This window comes from Talpa europaea (assembly GCF_964194135.1).
Source record: "Talpa europaea genome assembly, chromosome: 5".
NCBI classification, from domain to species: Eukaryota; Metazoa; Chordata; class Mammalia; order Eulipotyphla; family Talpidae; genus Talpa; species Talpa europaea.
In genome coordinates this window covers 92,317,727-92,334,939 of record NC_140071.1, presented here as the reverse complement: position 1 = coordinate 92,334,939, position 17,213 = coordinate 92,317,727, and the positions used below count along the sequence as shown (strand labels likewise).

At 33.6% G+C, this 17,213-nt stretch overlaps 1 protein-coding gene across 2 annotated transcripts in view; it reads right to left on the bottom strand.

Moving 5' to 3' along the window:
* The window catches only part of WDFY3 (WD repeat and FYVE domain containing 3), a gene marked incomplete at its 3' end in the record, with an annotated part of 191,890 nt that overhangs the window by 127,396 nt on the left and 47,281 nt on the right, over window positions 1–17,213 (bottom strand). For both annotated transcript variants that reach the window (XM_084233369.1, XM_084233370.1), the window contains exons 8-12: window positions 15,981–16,448; window positions 13,541–13,642; window positions 10,973–11,166; window positions 5,244–5,701; window positions 3,701–3,784 (exon numbers count right to left, since the gene is read on the bottom strand). In XM_084233369.1, coding sequence (XP_084089495.1) covers window positions 3,701–3,784; window positions 5,244–5,701; window positions 10,973–11,166; window positions 13,541–13,642; window positions 15,981–16,448 — 1,306 coding nt within the window. The remainder of the gene's footprint in view (window positions 1–3,700; window positions 3,785–5,243; window positions 5,702–10,972; window positions 11,167–13,540; window positions 13,643–15,980; window positions 16,449–17,213) is intronic.

The following is a 17,213-nucleotide window of genomic DNA, read 5'->3' as shown; positions in this document are numbered from 1 at the left end:
ATTGCCTACTTGTTTTTAACTTTCCCTTAAAACAGGGGTAACAAAATCAAGAGGTAACAAAAGCAAAGTTGCCTACTTTAAAACTGAATCAACTGAGCCAGGGATAGCTCAGAATCTCAGCTATATGAAAATAAATACATTGAAGGATCAAGGGAGATTTTCTTTAGTTTATCTAGAACTACATTCCCCTTTTGCATTATCATTCGTACTATTGAAAATATCAAAATTTTTGAAAATATAGAGGGCATATTTTATGTAGCAAACTTCTCTGAATCATAAAGTCTATTCATGTCCTGAATTTACAATATTTCTTCTCATCAATGATCTCCACTTTCTATTTCATACTATTCTACAATTCATGAATCTTGCACATTTTGTATCTTGGCAATAGGAAACAGATGCTTATGGCTTCAACCTATGGGAGCGCTTTGTTCCAATGAATCAGTCTCAGCATATTTGTCTAGTGCTGAGTTCTGTCACCAAGAACAGTGCAGTTTCAGCTCTCTGGCACAAAAGCAGCTTGGAAAACAGATGCTTTAAGTCAGTGATTTAGTAGCAAAGAATTGGCATGGCCATGTTTTAAAAAAAAAAACCCTGCCATTCTCCTTTTAACAGAGATTCTAGGAAAGTGTTCAGCTTTGCTTATAAAAATCCATCACATGGGCTCTCCTAGTTTATTTAAAAGTCAGCAGATCCTCCACCCACTCATGTTTTCACTCCATTTTTTGCAGTTTTTGTTCAGAATGATTTAACTTTGAAATTTAACTAAGAAAGATTTCTAAATGCTTTTACCAATAGGTATTCCACTCCAATGTTGTTCCCTTAGTCTTTAAAATATTTTGATCCATGTAGAAATAAAGATTCATATTTCCTCTACAGTGTAACAGGAATTTTCAATTATGGAATTAAGAAATGTCATAAAAAGTGTTCTCATTACACACAAAAATAACTCAAATTTGAGAAAACCATAGATTCTAATTACCTATTTTAGCAATTGAACTCTACTGAAATGTAGGTAATATAGTAGTAAACTTTAAGAAATATCTTATAATAATATTCTAATATAGGAATTGCATACATGGTTCTCAAATTAGAAAAGTATTACAAAAATTACAAAAATCTAAAACATGGTATTAACTAAAATTAGGCTTATTTTAACAAAGATTGTATCACAATTCCAAATCACTTAGCTAATTATCACAGATATTGTCACTTTGTTTTATTAAAAATCAGAGATTATGGTATGCTTACTCCCAAGCAAGAATTGAAGAATAAAGTAGGAGTTTAAAATTTAGTTAATTTATATGCTGCAATGACTTTTTAAAATTTATAAACTGCTATTTAACATTTTCCATCAAAATTCTCCCATATATTTAAGACTCATCTACCTCTTTTGGGAATATATACTTAAATATTTGAAATCTGAATTTTCTTTGCCTTAATTATCATCAAGCGTGTATAGGCACTGAGACATGGAAATCACGTTTGAATGATAACTAGTGTTCACCACCTTTTCTCCATTGTAGATATATTCTGGAGACTCTTGATTATTATTCTGTATTTTGTTTTCACTTCTTCAAACTCTGATTGGATATTGTTCTGCTATAATTTTGTTCCATTATTTCTTCTGAATAATGAATAATAATGAAAAAAGTATAAGTTTTAGTTTCCGAATATAAGGTTTCCTAATTCCTCTTCCCTCCACATTCTTAAAAATAATTAGGGAATCTCCAGGACTGTACTTACTAGACAATTAACACAAGCTCAAAACTTTCTTAGTATCCGAAAACTTTGCAAGTCATGAAAACTCAATACTATGTTGGTTTCTCTTTTTGCCAACAAAAACAAACTTATTCTGTCACAAAAAAAGATGCCATGAGTTGATGAAATATGTTAAGATATTCAGGAGATATTTTAATTTCAAAGTTATTACATTGCATTTGAGAAAGAAAAACATTGTTTTCTTTATTAGTTCATGATTCTTACCATTGAGAAAAATAATACGTAAACTGACCAGAATTGCAACTTGAAAGTGTAAGCAATCATTTTATTAATGTCAGGAGCTTCAAATATACTGGATATATTCAAATGTCAACCTATTTATTTGCCTGATTAGAATTCTCTAATTCTCTTGGCTAAGAGTCATCCAACCAGAAGTTGTTGATTCAGTGGCAGCTTCCTTGTAGGTCAAAGACATATAATTTTTACATGTAGTTGTGCTCGAAATGACAAAATATTTTTTAATTAAACTTTACACAATTAATTATGATAAGGAATAAAGTACTGTTTCACACTTTGTGAAATTACCGTTTAAATAAAAAGTAAATTCTGATGGATTTTTGAAAATTATATTCCTTTAATCTGTAGATTTCTATAAAAAGTATTTTAAAGTTTTGATTAATATTTTAAAAGGACTAAATATTTTCAAACAACAACTTTTAAATTTTTACTATTTATGCTAGAATCATAAATGTGATTTTCTAATAATCAAAACTACTACTTTTTAAAATTGACATCCATTTTTCTAATTCTGTAGCATAAGCACATATGAATCTTCAAACACAAAGAACACTTTTACCTCTTCATTATAGGAACAGAGAACTACAGTAGGTCAGCTAAAATTGAATTTAAAGCTTCTCTCCTTGAATTAAGAACAGTTCTTGGGAAGAAAAAAAAAACCACCAAAAGTAGCTTTAAAATACAAATATATTGAACAATACTAAATTCATTTAAGGTTATTTTGAAGTGTGCCAGGATTTACCAGAAGAAAAATTGCTGTTAAGACCCATGGTAAATTTAAGTGAAAAAGGAAAATGTCTTTCTATGCACCTAGTAAATACTGTTGAAATACAGAATCTGTGACCAATTTTGATGCAAAACTCCAGCTATACTCAAATTTCAAAAAGTAAAAAACAGAAATAAAATCAAACAACACAGCAGAACCTCAGGATTTTTAATGAGCCACGTAAGAATATTAATACAAGACTTAAGGTCTTCTACTTGGTTATGAGGAAAACAAGGGAAGGTAGAATAGTTGGTGGTAATTGTACAGAATGATTATTTTAAGTGCAGCTTGCAACTGGGATCTTAAATGGATCTTAACTGCACTCTTGTCAGTCAACTGCTGGTCCTTTACATCCATAAGCTTTATGTACAAGGTAAAGTGGATCAATTTAGAAAGAGATTTACATTAAACCAATGAAAGCAAGAGCTGGAGTACGTTTTTTCATTCACTTTTTCAAAGTTAGCTGTCACAAATTTCCATACTAACATCACGTTTCAACTGGTTGAACCTGATTGAGAAACATCTGTGTGGTGAGGGTCATCCTCTTGGAGTAATAGTGAAAACCAAAGAATGACCCCTGAGCTTATTTAAAGTACAACAGGAACATACTCTACTCAGCAGGCATTAAGCCTTCATTTTTAACTACTTTTAATGAAAGATATGACTGGTCTAGCAGCAAAGGGTATATTTTAATCTAAACAGCAGAACTGGGTGACAAAATTCTACATGTCCTTCATATCGTCGACATTTTTTTTTTCATAACCATCCTCAGTTGAAAATTTTAAAACTTAAAAATCAAACAGAATGTCAAAATATTTGAAATACAAAGCACAATTAGCAAATAAACATATAATCAGGCACAGAAGAAAAACACCCACACAGATCAAGATTCACTTCTTTTGTTAAGATCAGTACCTTTTCCTGGACAAGGCTGGTGTGCCCCAAGGAGAGGGGAGAGAGGACTCGCTTGTCAGGCAGGGAGGGGCCTGTTCTGCGCGACTACAGACGACAAAACAAGACAGGGTGGTTTAGAGAGGTTAGAAGAGAACACCAGGCTGGCAGTTGGTTAGTTTCACAAGAAATACCAGTAAAAGTTTAATAAGGAACGTTCTCCATACTCAGCAGGAACAAGGAACAAGACTACACCACATGCACTGAGGGAAACACAGCATGCTTGAGGCAGATGCTTCTTCACTAACATTAACATTTAACACGTTTGTTAAACAGAATGCTGAAAAGTCCTGTATTTGACCAAGTAAACTAAAAATGAAATATACTAACTAGGCTAAGTAGAAAACAAGGGAAAGGTTGCATCCAAATACACAAATCTGAATGTAAACAGCTTATTCCTAGAACATGACACCATCCCATGCTTTCCACAAGTTAACAAAGTATATGCCTTTTTATCCTTAAAATGGAAAAAATGAAAATTATTCTTGTATTACCTAAATTTTCTTGTCTAAATATTAAGAACTAAGAAATAGTGTTAAGAAGTAAGAGATATTTCAGTGGATATTTCAAGATAGATATTTCACAGTAAATATTGTAAAACTTATCAAACTCTAGCCAGTAGATCACTGCCTTAATGGGGGGGGGCGCGGAGGGGGCTTTGGAAGATAATGTCAATACAATTCAATTTGCTTTACAAAATAAAACCTTGGTAACTACTTAAAGTGAAAATGTTCTTGACAAATTAGCAGCATGACCACTTGTAAGGTAACTTCAAAATTAGAGAATTTAACTGAGAACAGTTTAAACACTGCAAGTAAGTGATTAGATAAAGCAGCACTCCTACAACTCCCTCAGAAGCCTGAATTTCCCTCATCAGAGGTTATGTCAAGATTTGTTGTAATTGATCATTTATGTGTCCATATTTAAGTTGAAGTACGGCCAGGATCAAGGCAGTCTTGTACTGAGCTGAAACCTCAATGCATAGCACACTGCCATGGCACACAGTAGGTTATTTTTCAGTGTTTATTTAATAAATGAATATGCAGATGAATCTAATGCATTCTTGAAGTATCACTGTCTCATAGGTAGCTATATCATTTTCTGTGGGTTAGGAATACTGAGAATTTATCATCTGTCTAGAAATACATACAGTCATAGTAACCATGTTCTCCTACTGGTAACTAATATCAGTAAGTTTGATATACTTAATGATGTTGGAAGAGAAAAAGAAACAAATAGTAAATACCACACTTGAAGTAAACTTCAGAGAAACTGTCCCATTAAGTGCACTGCGGGCTAACTAACCTAGGATTTACAAATAATACACAGATGACCATGTTGAAAAACTTAACATTAGGATATTAATAATATCACAAATAATGTGGTAGCCAAGTGAATAGGAGAGACGATTCATTTGTTCTCATATTCTTTCGGGTAAACTTATCACTCAAGCCTAATGTTGAAGTTTTATCTAGTATATACCCTTGAGCCCAAGGCACAGTCATACCTGTCAAAAGAATCTGTGGCTACTTTGTAGAGATAAATAAAGAGTTTACTGCAGTGCCGTAAAGTGGGTGACACGGAATCCACTGAAATCACATCTTCCTCCAAGAGCCTCTGAAATGGCTGTGTGTTTGAGGGGAAGACATTCATGGGGCTTATTTTTCGTAGGTCTGAGAAGCAGCCAAGAAATCGAACAGCATCTGCCAACTTCTCATACTGAATCTCTGTTTTGAAGAAATGTGAGTTGGCTGGCTCATAGCGCATTGCTGCAGTCAACGTGCAGAAAACAGTATGGAGAAGTTCAAACACTTGATTCTGGTTCACTTTTTCCCAGCCATTCTTCGGGGGTGAGCTCAAAGATCTTTCCATAGCAACAAGCAAGGATGTAATGTACACAAATCCTCCAACTTTCCTAAAGACTGTTCTTGAACGGTGGCTTTCTCGAAGGACTGATAACAGAGCCTGCAGGGGGCAGAAACCAAAAACAAATATAATTAAAAAAAAAATACATGAATGCCAAAGGAAAACACCATTCTATGAACATGTGATACGAATGACTATGCCATTTACCCAAGAAGCAGTCTAATGAAATACATCAAGTATTTTTCTAATTCAAAAGTGCCATATTAAAAGCAGATCATTTTAGGAAAACACTATCACACATTCCATATATTAATAGGAAGCTATCCAAACGATACCCAAATCTGGCTGAAAAGCTTTTCCTATGTCTTTGATAGGTAATGATACAAAAAAAAGTGATTTTTTACAAAGTGATTTTATTAAATAAGTAAAATACATATTTGAGTATAATTTTACAAAATTAAGCAAACTTGCGACTGTGTGTATATACACGAACTGAAATATTCTAGAAGGGACCAGAGAGATGGTAAGGGTAGTCAAGATCTGAGAAATTTCAATTCCTAATATGTAAACATATCCTTATGCTTTGAAAAGAAAAATTATTTCAGAGGATTTATTAGATAGTCTTGCTTGCAAAGTAAATTGGTGTCCGAGGGCTAAAAGCGTATTCTTCAGAATAGCTGTAAGCACAAAAAAATAAAACTTGAAGGTCAAACAAGTAAAATGATCTTTTGTAACAGTTATCTTCTGAATGGTCATAGTTTAACTTTATTATTTATATTATATAAATGATCTATACTATGTATGTTATTTACTATTAAAAATAACACATCCCAAAATTATCCAACATATTGTGGGTACTAGTCACTTATTTAAATGCTTTTATGCCATTTGTTTATTTAATCCTCTCAATAATACTATGTGTTAGGAACTATTATTCCAACTTTACTGATGAGGACCCCTAAGGGTTCAATAACTGATCAAAAATTTGCACAGCAAACGTAGAATTTAAATCCTTCAGTCTGCTTCTCCTAGTTGTGTACTTAAATGAACTTTAACAGCATGTGAAATCTGTTTTTAGACAGACAGGCTTCTTTTCCCTTTGTTTCAACAAGGAAAACAATGGGTATCTAAAATTATTTAAGAGACAATTTCAAATCTTTGAGATGATTGGCAATTTTATTAAAATATTTCAAAGGTCATTTCATTAAAAAATCTCACACATTTCTAATGATACAGGAAGAAGTAGGGAAAGGCTAAAGATTGATAAGTAATCACTCTTCTGAAATATATTGCTTTAGAAAATATAAAGATTTCATTGTACAAATCTATTTCCATTATCTTGTCAAATTTAATAAACTATATTTATACTTGCAATATCGACTCATAAGAACATAGGACTTCGTTAACATTGTTTTATTTTTAATCTTATAACCTAACATAGAAGTTAAATGCAAGGGTTAGAGTCAGAATGCTTGGTTTGAAATTCTGACTCCAAATATTGTAAGATATTTAACTACATGTAATTAAATACAGGAAATACATGTAAAATGATTAGCAAATGATTAGCAAAATGCTTGGCATATAAACATAACACCACCATCTTCAAAAAGTCATTGTAGTAAAACAGGACAAATTCATAGCCTAAGAAGATTGAGTTCAGAATTAAAGTAGTATGTACAAAATCATATTGTTGGTTACAATGACACAGATTAGAAAAACCAACATTTGTTAATCATAGTCCAATACTTTATAAGTACTTCTGGAAAAGTCTACCTCTTACTACATCAAACTTGGCAACGTGTTGTCACCCTGACATTAACACAGTATAATCACAGTATCTGCTGAAAACTCTGCTTAGCACAACTTTTTTTAAGGCATCAGAATGATAAAATACTATCTCTTTCATTGAATTTTGGTTTTGTGCACAAATAAATACAAATAAAATTACAGAGTTATATGATTGTGTCAATTCAATGGAGGCATAAAGAAGCAGTTCTGAATGTAGTAAAAAAATGTAAAATGTAGTTGATATCCCAAGGTTTCTTTCCATTTATACCAGCTTTTGAGAGCCAACTACTATATTTTCATAATTTTATATGCCCATTGTTAAAACACAAACACAGCTAAAAATAATGTTCTGTAAAATTACAAGCAAACTATTTTAAAAAACAAGTACTCAAAACTTATGACTTATTTTATATATTTTGCTATTTTTAATCTGTGCTCTTGAAATACTAAATAATGGAGTGTGTTATTATAATTTCTTCACATTCACTAATATACTACTTGCCTGAAGGAGGTCACAGTGGAAGTATTTACACCATGGAAATCAGTAAACCCAACATATCAGGACACTTCACCTTCTCCCTCCTCCAGTTGGAAGATGTTAGTTATTACCACTCACCACAACAACAGTCTTAAAATTACAGTCCAACCAATTACCTACTGGTGGCTCTATCCATCAACATTTTCCAAATCCAACTGAAAACACCATGAAAGGAAAAAAATGTACATTAAGTTGGCAACCATAAACATCTCTTGAAGGCAATTGTTTTTTCTAGCAATTCCGTCAAATATATAAATGTTCCTCAATACTGACACTCATGTAGATAATCTGTGGTCAGATAAATCTTGCTTTTAAAATAAAACATTCAAAATTGTCATTACACTCAAATTGAAATGGGATGAAATATACTGCTGTAGAAAAACATGCAAACATCTGATCATGGATGAGAAATTAATTGAAGAGAGCAAAAGTTAAAAAACAGAAGATTCGGGTCTCCCCGTTGACGCAGAGGTTGAGCGCTGGGTTGCAAGGCTGTCCGCAGCCTCTGCAGCGCCGGTTCGATCCCCGGCCACCGGGCGAGGGTCCCACATGGCGCATGGGGCGCAGACCTCTTTTGCCACCCACTGCTCCCCTCAGCAATGTACTTCATCAGTCTGCCTGCTCTGCTCTCCGCTCTGACTCTGGTGAATTCTCTTGCCCTCCCACACTTCTGACTGTACCCAGTGCTTGTATAAATAAATAAATAAATCTTTAAAACAAACAAACAAACAAACAAAAAAACCAACCCAGACGATTCAGGAAAAATTAAGTTATAATTTCGGCTATGTCTATGGCAGGTTATGAGGTGAGGGCAACAAAAGAGTATGCCATCCCGAGGGTCTCAGAGGTCAGGTTAAAGACACTGACTTTTCTTCTGCTATTATTATTGTGACATAATTGTAGACTTGGAGAAAAACAGCAATAGCAGTTTGAAGAATTTCAGGGTATCATTCAACCAAATGTTAAAATACTAACATTTTACCTGACATCTCTATTTTCTTCTCTCTTCCTACTTCCCTTTACCCCTAAAGGGTTGAGTGTTTTTCCTGAAAAGGAATTCTTACCTACCCTTTATCATTACCCACAATATAATGATCAAAATCAGAAAAATATTATTTACAGATCTAATTGTCTTTTTACCAAGTGTCCAAATAATATCCTTAATAGAAAAAGAAAACCCAAGATCAGACACTATATTCAGTCATCACTTTAGTCTTTTTACTTTGAAATAGTTTTGGAGGGAATATTAAACTTTATTTTTGAAGATAACAGCCCAATTATTTCCCAGAAAGTCTCTCAGCAGGAAGCCCACAAAAGTGCCACTGAACTCTTCTCTGGGCTTCCCACCAGAAGGCACACACAGGCTGCTGAGCAATCCACTACTGGTAAAGTGACCTTTGAACATTTGGTTAAGGCAGAGTCGACTATAAGTTAAAAATTATTTTTTAATTAAAAATTAAAATGTTTTCAAAGTATACTTCGAGACTATATAAAAATCCTATTCCTCAAACTCTCATCCACTATCTTCAGCAGTCAATGCTTTGGTGAATCAATTTGTATTATGGTTGCTTGCAAATACTCATTTTCCTTATTACTTGACTCAAAGTCATAAATAAGAGATTTTTCTCCACTCCTATTTATGTTTATTCTTTATTTTCTTTGATCACTTCCTTACTTTTGGAATACATAGAATGTTTTAGTTTTGTTTAGAATCCACAATTTCTCCAAGGAGCTCTAGTTTCTTATAATGGAAAATACATATCTCGAAACCATGAAACATCAAATGAAGGAAAAAAATGGACGTGGCTCACTTTACTGAGATATAAATGCAAGGTTTCTAGGCATGAAAGGACTATGTCTCCTTTTCACTGAAACCATTATTTTGTCCATAGTACTACATTGTATTGCGACCACATAGGCTTACATTTTGGCTTCTCTACTTAGACATATACTTTTGGGGAAGGTATTTAACCAGTCATAGTTTCAGTTTGTAATCTATAAGACAGGTATACTAACAGTACCTATTTTTATCATGGGGGTTAAATGAATAGATACATATAAATTCATAGACTAGCAACTGACAAATAGCAAACAGTCAACAAATGCTGCTAGCTATTATTGTAATTATCCTGTTTTATGGCACTTGGAAAATTTGTTTTATATATTATTTAATGTTAATGGCTCTATATAAACAAAATAAGACTTATTTTAAGATTCACATGACAGCACAAAATTCAACAATTTTTTCCAAAATCATGTAACAGGAGACTTATCTGGCTATGCTCAGCTAGCCATATTCTTTACTTATGCATTAAATCTTATTTGCATTTCTAAATTTACTTATAAATAAAAAGTGAGACATAGTAGTTTGAGTCTAAAAATTTCTTAGATAAAAATACTAGTGAATATAGTAATATAAGAGAATGTGTATGTGTGTGTGAGAATCTTTGTATCGCATAATGATGTGATGGAAAGAAAATGGGTTTTGAAATCTGGGGTTATTTTTACTACTTGTAAGGTTTTATAAATATACCTAAACAAAGTCTTCTCAATTGTAAAACAGGCATTACATATTTTATAGAACTGCTAAGGACTAAATGATAAAAGCATATGCAAAACTTCTAGTATATTGTCTGATATTTACTAGAATACTTATAACTTTCATACAAACTATAATCATGTATAATGCCTTTTTGGAATATTTTATTTCACACATGCATATCACTGTAAGTGATTTCAATTGAACAGAAAATGTTTATTAGTAGTATTTACTAGTTATGAAGATACAATTTACTAATGTACTTTTTAATTTAAGGGATAATACAATAAGCCAAGATAACCATTGCAACAATTTATCAGCTGTATGTTAATATATACTGAAAAAACATTGAATGACTGGAGTTTTTCCAAGTTCTTGATGTATACAAAATAGTGTTTCTTTGGTAGAGTTTGGTTAATTTTCCTATCTCTAACTCACCTATAAGCCACTTGAAAACAATCAGATTTTAGTAGTAAAAGAGTAAAAACACATTTATCAAAATTACCCGTAAAATGTCAGTCTTCAATTGCAATTCTGTTGGTGGGGCTGAATGCATTAATCCCAAGAGAGTGCCCATGTCATCATCCCCATTTGGAGAGAGCACCAATTGCTGAATAATCATCAGGGCATGCTGCCGGCATTGAGGGTACTTCACTATATTATGTGCACATCTTGCACCTCCAAATTCCCGGAAAATTCCTAAAAGGAGGAAGGACAAAGAACACTCAGGGTTAACATAAGATGTTCTGAGACCAATCAGGTGAATTAAAATTTTATTTTTTATAGGAAGATTACTCAAAAGAACGCAAATAAAACTTACTAGGCCAATGTACCTTTTAAATTACAACACAAAATTGATCTGTGGGATGTCAGCAAAAGTATATGCAAATTATCTCTAGATTTCCTTTATGCAAGATTAATGCCATGATTTCCCCAAATGTCCAAAATCTCTAAATCTAGAACATTTAGAAATAGACAGACACCAAAGAGACCCAATATTTTTATCTAAACACTTTAACCTAAATATAATCAATGTAAGTAAAAGGCTTTCAAACAAACAATACCCACAATAAATGAGATTTAAACTGAACAAGATTTATGGAACAGTAGCAAAAAGGGGAAAATAATAAATTATTCTTTGCTGGGAAAAATTACAAGGAATCAAACTTTTTAGTTAGATCAAGTGCATGAACAAAAAAGGATAAACTGTATAATAGAAAACAGCAGTCATTGTACTGCTGCAAAGGCACTATGTGGATTGATTTATTTAATCTTCATCCCCTACTGTACAGGTGAGGAAATGAGACAAACAGAAGTTGTGTTGTGGCCAAGGTCAGAGAGTCAGCAAGCAGCAGAGCATTATTTATGCCACCCTAATCTAGCTGTACAGCCTGTGCTCCTGCCAACGAGTCAAACTACTCCCACATCAAATGTCATCTTCTAGTATAAAAAACCATGGATCAAGTGACTTAAATCACTAATTAGTATTTCTTACAAAGAAACTATTTCATCTCTTATGCATGTAGTACTGTGCATATATCACTATTATAATAATAACCTATATCACACAATCTTACTATTACTTGTTTATATGTTTGATCTCCCATTAAACTTGGATCTCCTTGTTTGTTTTAATAAATGTTTGCTGATTGAAAAAATGCAAGTGTGTCTTGCTGAAACAACCACTGTCTTCTCTATTTAATGACTTTCTATTTGCTAACTTTATAAGAACTATAGGAACTTACAGTGAGGGTTAAGTCATGAACTTGCAAACTTCTGTGCAACTTGAGTTTATCTCATGGAAGGTCATGTTCATTTACTTTTTGGCACCTAGTTAGTGCCCATCCCTAATCATAATGGTTAATATTTTTTGAGAACTCTATGAGCAAACTGCTCAAAAAGCTAGCCAACATCCTTCTTACCTTGGAAAGATAGTTGGTGAGAAAAGAACTTTGTGAAAATGTCTGGTGCTATGAAAGAACTATTAAGTGACTTTTGGTAACACTTTCCTACATTAGTAGAATTGTTTACCCCATCCCTGTACAACTCTAGGTCATATCATCAAAAGTTAATTTTCTACATATATTGTTTGTTAGCCTCATCACTTTTTTGACTATCTCAGCCAACTAAATCTACTCAGTGGAAAAAAGAAGATTACATATTATTCATAGACAACCATTAACATTGAACCCATTTAAAACATAACAAACTATAATAATTAAATTGTCATAATTATTGTTTGATTATATACTAAATTCATTCAATTCTGTCTTGGCATTTTCCAAAAATTGTATTCAAATTATTATTCATATATGCATGTATTTGCATCTTCCTCAATCAGATTGTATTTTCTTTGGAGCAAATATTATCTCATATTTAAATATCTAATGCCTAGTATGCTACATGAGATACAAATTGCATATTAAATATATAGAATATTAAATTTCTCTGCATTCAGGCCGATAGACATGCATTGTGTGTGTATTAGCTTATGCACTCATGACTTTCCATAATATCTGAAAACACAATTCGAATTCCTCACCACACCATGGCCTGAAAAGCTCCAAAACAACTAAGCCCAGTCCACTCATCTAAACTCACCTCATCACTTACTCCTCTCTAGTTGTATTGACCTTGTTGACTGAGAGGTTTTTGATGTTGGCTAAAATTCCAAGTAATCATTTTTAAAAACAAGAGTGATAATTTGTAAATACAGTTGGACTGTCTGTTAATGACAGGTAGAAAAGGATTAAAAAGAAGTTGAAACCAAAGATAAAGCAAAAGATTTAATGAAAACTGCCATATGAAACAAATATTTTGGAAAATATTCAAATAAGCAAAGGTATTCAACTAAGAATCTGCATAATATAAATAAAGGAACAGAAAAACAACATTTCAGACATAAGACATTATAAAAAGCAACGAAATGCAAGAATATTGTATATTTTGTCATTGATATACTGATAAAAGTCAAAAGTATTACACAGGGAGATGTTAAAAGCAGAACCACTAGAAAGGAGAAAAGCAGAGTTAATATGTTCCAAAAGCTTTCATGAATTGCTTTTCAAATTACCTGCATTTGTGTTGGATCCTTGAAGAAGCACTGTCAAGGTCTCCATAACCAACAAAGCCAGGTGTTTTTGGTCTTCAGTAGAACTATTATTTTTTGAGTCCCCTAGAAAAAAGAATAAAAGGTTCAAATCACTACTTATAAACTTATGTTTTCTTGGTAGGGTTTTAGTAATTTTAATAGTATTTCTTTAATATTCACTTTCACCCCCACACAACTAAAATAATTTAACCTTCAAAAGTGATACACATGCCTAATAGCTACAGAAAGTAAGTTCAAGATTGGGTTTACAGATTTTATTTTGGTGTGGTTAAAAGTTGCAATTATCTAACATATTAAAAAAGAAAATGCCAATCAAAGTTACATGTATACTTCTCACAGGGGTTTTGTTAGTCAAGGAGATCAACAGGAGAACGCTAGATTTTAATGTCTCAAAAGAATAAAGACAAGTCCATGAATAATGTGATATATCTAATGTATTAATTTATTCACCATGATTAATATTAAAAGTGCCAAATACCACTGTATCCGATTCATCAGAAAGGACACAAACATCAAATTTAACAATATATGTGATATACATAATATCACTGAAGAGATTATTTGTTCTTCATAATTAAAAACATTTTGAGGCAGCTACATCCTGATTGTGTCCAGAAGTTATTTTATTTTTGAAAGAATTAACATTTATTCTCCTACATTTCTGGAGGTCTCATCAGATGTTGGCAGGATTATATTCCTTCTCGAGAGGGGCAAACCCATTTCCTGGCATTTTCCAACTTCTAGAAGGTGCCTACATTCTTGGCTCATTCCATCCTCTTTCATCTTCTGAGGCAGAGACATCATGTCTGCTCAGCCTTTACTATAGTAGCATGTATCTGCTTCTGCTCCTCCTCCTCCCCACTTTCCCTCCCCAGGACCCTGCGGTTATATTTGGCGACCTGGACAATCCACAGTTTCCCTATTTAAGGGTCAAATGATTAGCAGTCTTAATTCTCTTTTGCCACGCAACCTAATAAACTCACAGCTTCTAGAGATTAGGAATCAGGACATGGACATTCTGGGAGAGTTGTCATTCTGACTACCACAGTTTCCATCTACTAAAATTGAACACATGCATGGCTAATGAAATGGCCATTCCAATGCCAGATACGTATACCTACTGGAAATGTGTGTGTATTCTACAAAAAGATATTTAAATTTTTTTCATGGAAGCATTGTTCATAATCATCCCAAACTAGAAACTACCCAAATTACTAAAAGTAGATCAAATATGACAACTAGATCCATGAGTTAAGTACCTAGATTTCCTTCAGGTACAGGAAAGGGAGAAGTCAACCAAAATTGCTACATTTTCTCAGGAACTAAATGAGAAAGCAACTCTAGTCTCTGGGGAGATGCCACAGAGAGGAGAGTGTGAGTTTGAGGAGAAAATGATAAAATTATGAGGTTCCACTTCATGTAGTAAAACTCTAAAGCTGTGGAGAAAGCAATAGCTTGTAAGGAGAGCTTAGTTCTTGTTGCGTATTCCTCACTAACCAGTCCTGTAATCCGGGTCAAGTCCTGGGTTAACGCCAATTTTGCTTATGTCAAAATACAAGAGGAACTGTGGCCTGGATTCCTGACTTCTGAGTCTGGGGCACTAGGCAGCCCTAAAAACCCTGGCAGAGACATTTCTGGGTCAGATTCATTGAGCTTATTGCCACAGAAGTCAACAGACACAGCCAAGGGACTAGTTTCTACCTGGGAACAGTTTTCCCAGAAGCAGCGGTGCCTATCTTCAGGCAGGACTGGCTGAGATCAACCTCCTCTAGAGACCTGTCTCTACATGTCCATCAGACTCAACCCCTCTTAATAAGTGTCCTCTTCTGCAAAAGAGGTTACCATTAGGACATGAACCCCATACTCTGACCCCTTGACTGAACATGGCGATGTATAGCTTTTTCTCAGTTTTTAACCTCAATTCTCTTCCACCAAAATGACACATTTATAGATTTCCCATCCCCAATTTTCTGTTTTGTTTTTGTTTTTGCTATATTTAAAGGGCAGGTTTATTAGGGAAGGGACAAGACACTTGCATAGACACATGCGGGCAGGAAGAGCTGCCCCAGAACGACAGGTTTGGTAAGAGAGGCCTGCATGGTTGCAGGCAAGAGGCCTTGACAGGTCACAGGCAGGCAGGAAGGCTGCTGCCCTGGAGAGAGAGAGTTGATGAAAAGAGGCACCTGCATAGTCAAAGGTGGGCAGTGGGATTGCTGCCCTTCTCCAGTTTTCCAATAGAGTTTTCATGAGCACGTTAACGCTGGTAAATATTCAGAAAGATGTTACAATAATGTACATTAATAAGTCATTTACATTTATAACCAAGCAAAAGGAAAAACATGAACAAAACTGCCTGCCCAAACCCCTGTATCAAATAAAAAGTTATGGAAAAATGCTTTACCTTGTTCATTTAGTGCCTGCGTTGGATCCTTCAAGAGGGCAGCATATTTGTGCAAAAGATTTACCATGACCTCCAGAAGACCCACCTCCCTGAACACATCTTTAAATATGCAGTCATGTCGTGTAAACTTTAGAAGTGTTTTCATTGCAATAATGCTACAGTGGTAAGACGAGCTAGATTTTAAGAGGATGCTAACACTAATAAGTTCTTTACAAGGGATATAATTTAAGCTAAAAACAACAAACTCCAGCATCTCAAAGTATTTGTTTTGTACTTCTGGGAGTTTAGAAATCTTTTCTGCGAACTGTGACAGTGTGTGCTGTGATTCTAGGATGAAATAATTGGCATTGTCAGCCATGTAAATATTTGTAATGGCATCAAGGATAATTTGGGCAAGGAAGCTGGTTTTTGCTTTTAAAAATGCATTTTGAAGAACTGCAAAGGCCTGGATGTTTCTCACACTGTGACCTAAAATAGAAAACAAGAAAACAAAAGTAGGTGCTATGTGATATTTTAATCATGGCAAACTAGTCTATTTAACCCAAACATTAATTATAACATTTATTAACTATTTACAAGCAACAAATAGGACCCAAAAGGTCCAATTTTTCCTCACCCAATTAATTAAAAATAACAAGGCTGATTAAATTTCTAATACATCATTATGGATATTGTGATTCAAGAACCATATATCCTGAATATTAGGATTTTGGACGATTAAAGCATGCTGTATATATCAAAGCTACAGAGTTTGGAAATGTAAGTGTGTGTGTCTCTTTATCATCTGTAGACAGACCTTTACTATACGAACAGTTACCTCTCAATCTGAAAAACACTTTCAGGCTGAAAAACAGCCTGAGAGCAGCAAGAACGGTAACAGGAGAAAAGAAGAGGAAAAAAAATCTCTTGAGTTCCAGTTTTCCCTTCACAATTACAGTGCTACAGCATTCATAAATTTTGACTTGGAAAATTATTTCATTTTATGCTAAAAGTACAATTCTTTACATACACATTTATTAAAGAAATTTATGGTGAGATACCCGCTATATTTTTAAATGTCTAATTTTTCAAACACACCAATTAGTACTGGAATTTTCAGATGATGAAAGGAGAATCAGCAAAATTAAAGAAAATAATCCCCCCCAAAGTATCCTGAGCAAATATTTGACAAAAATTAAGCTAAAGTAATGTCAAAAATTAAGCTAAAATAATGCCAAATAAAGATACACACAG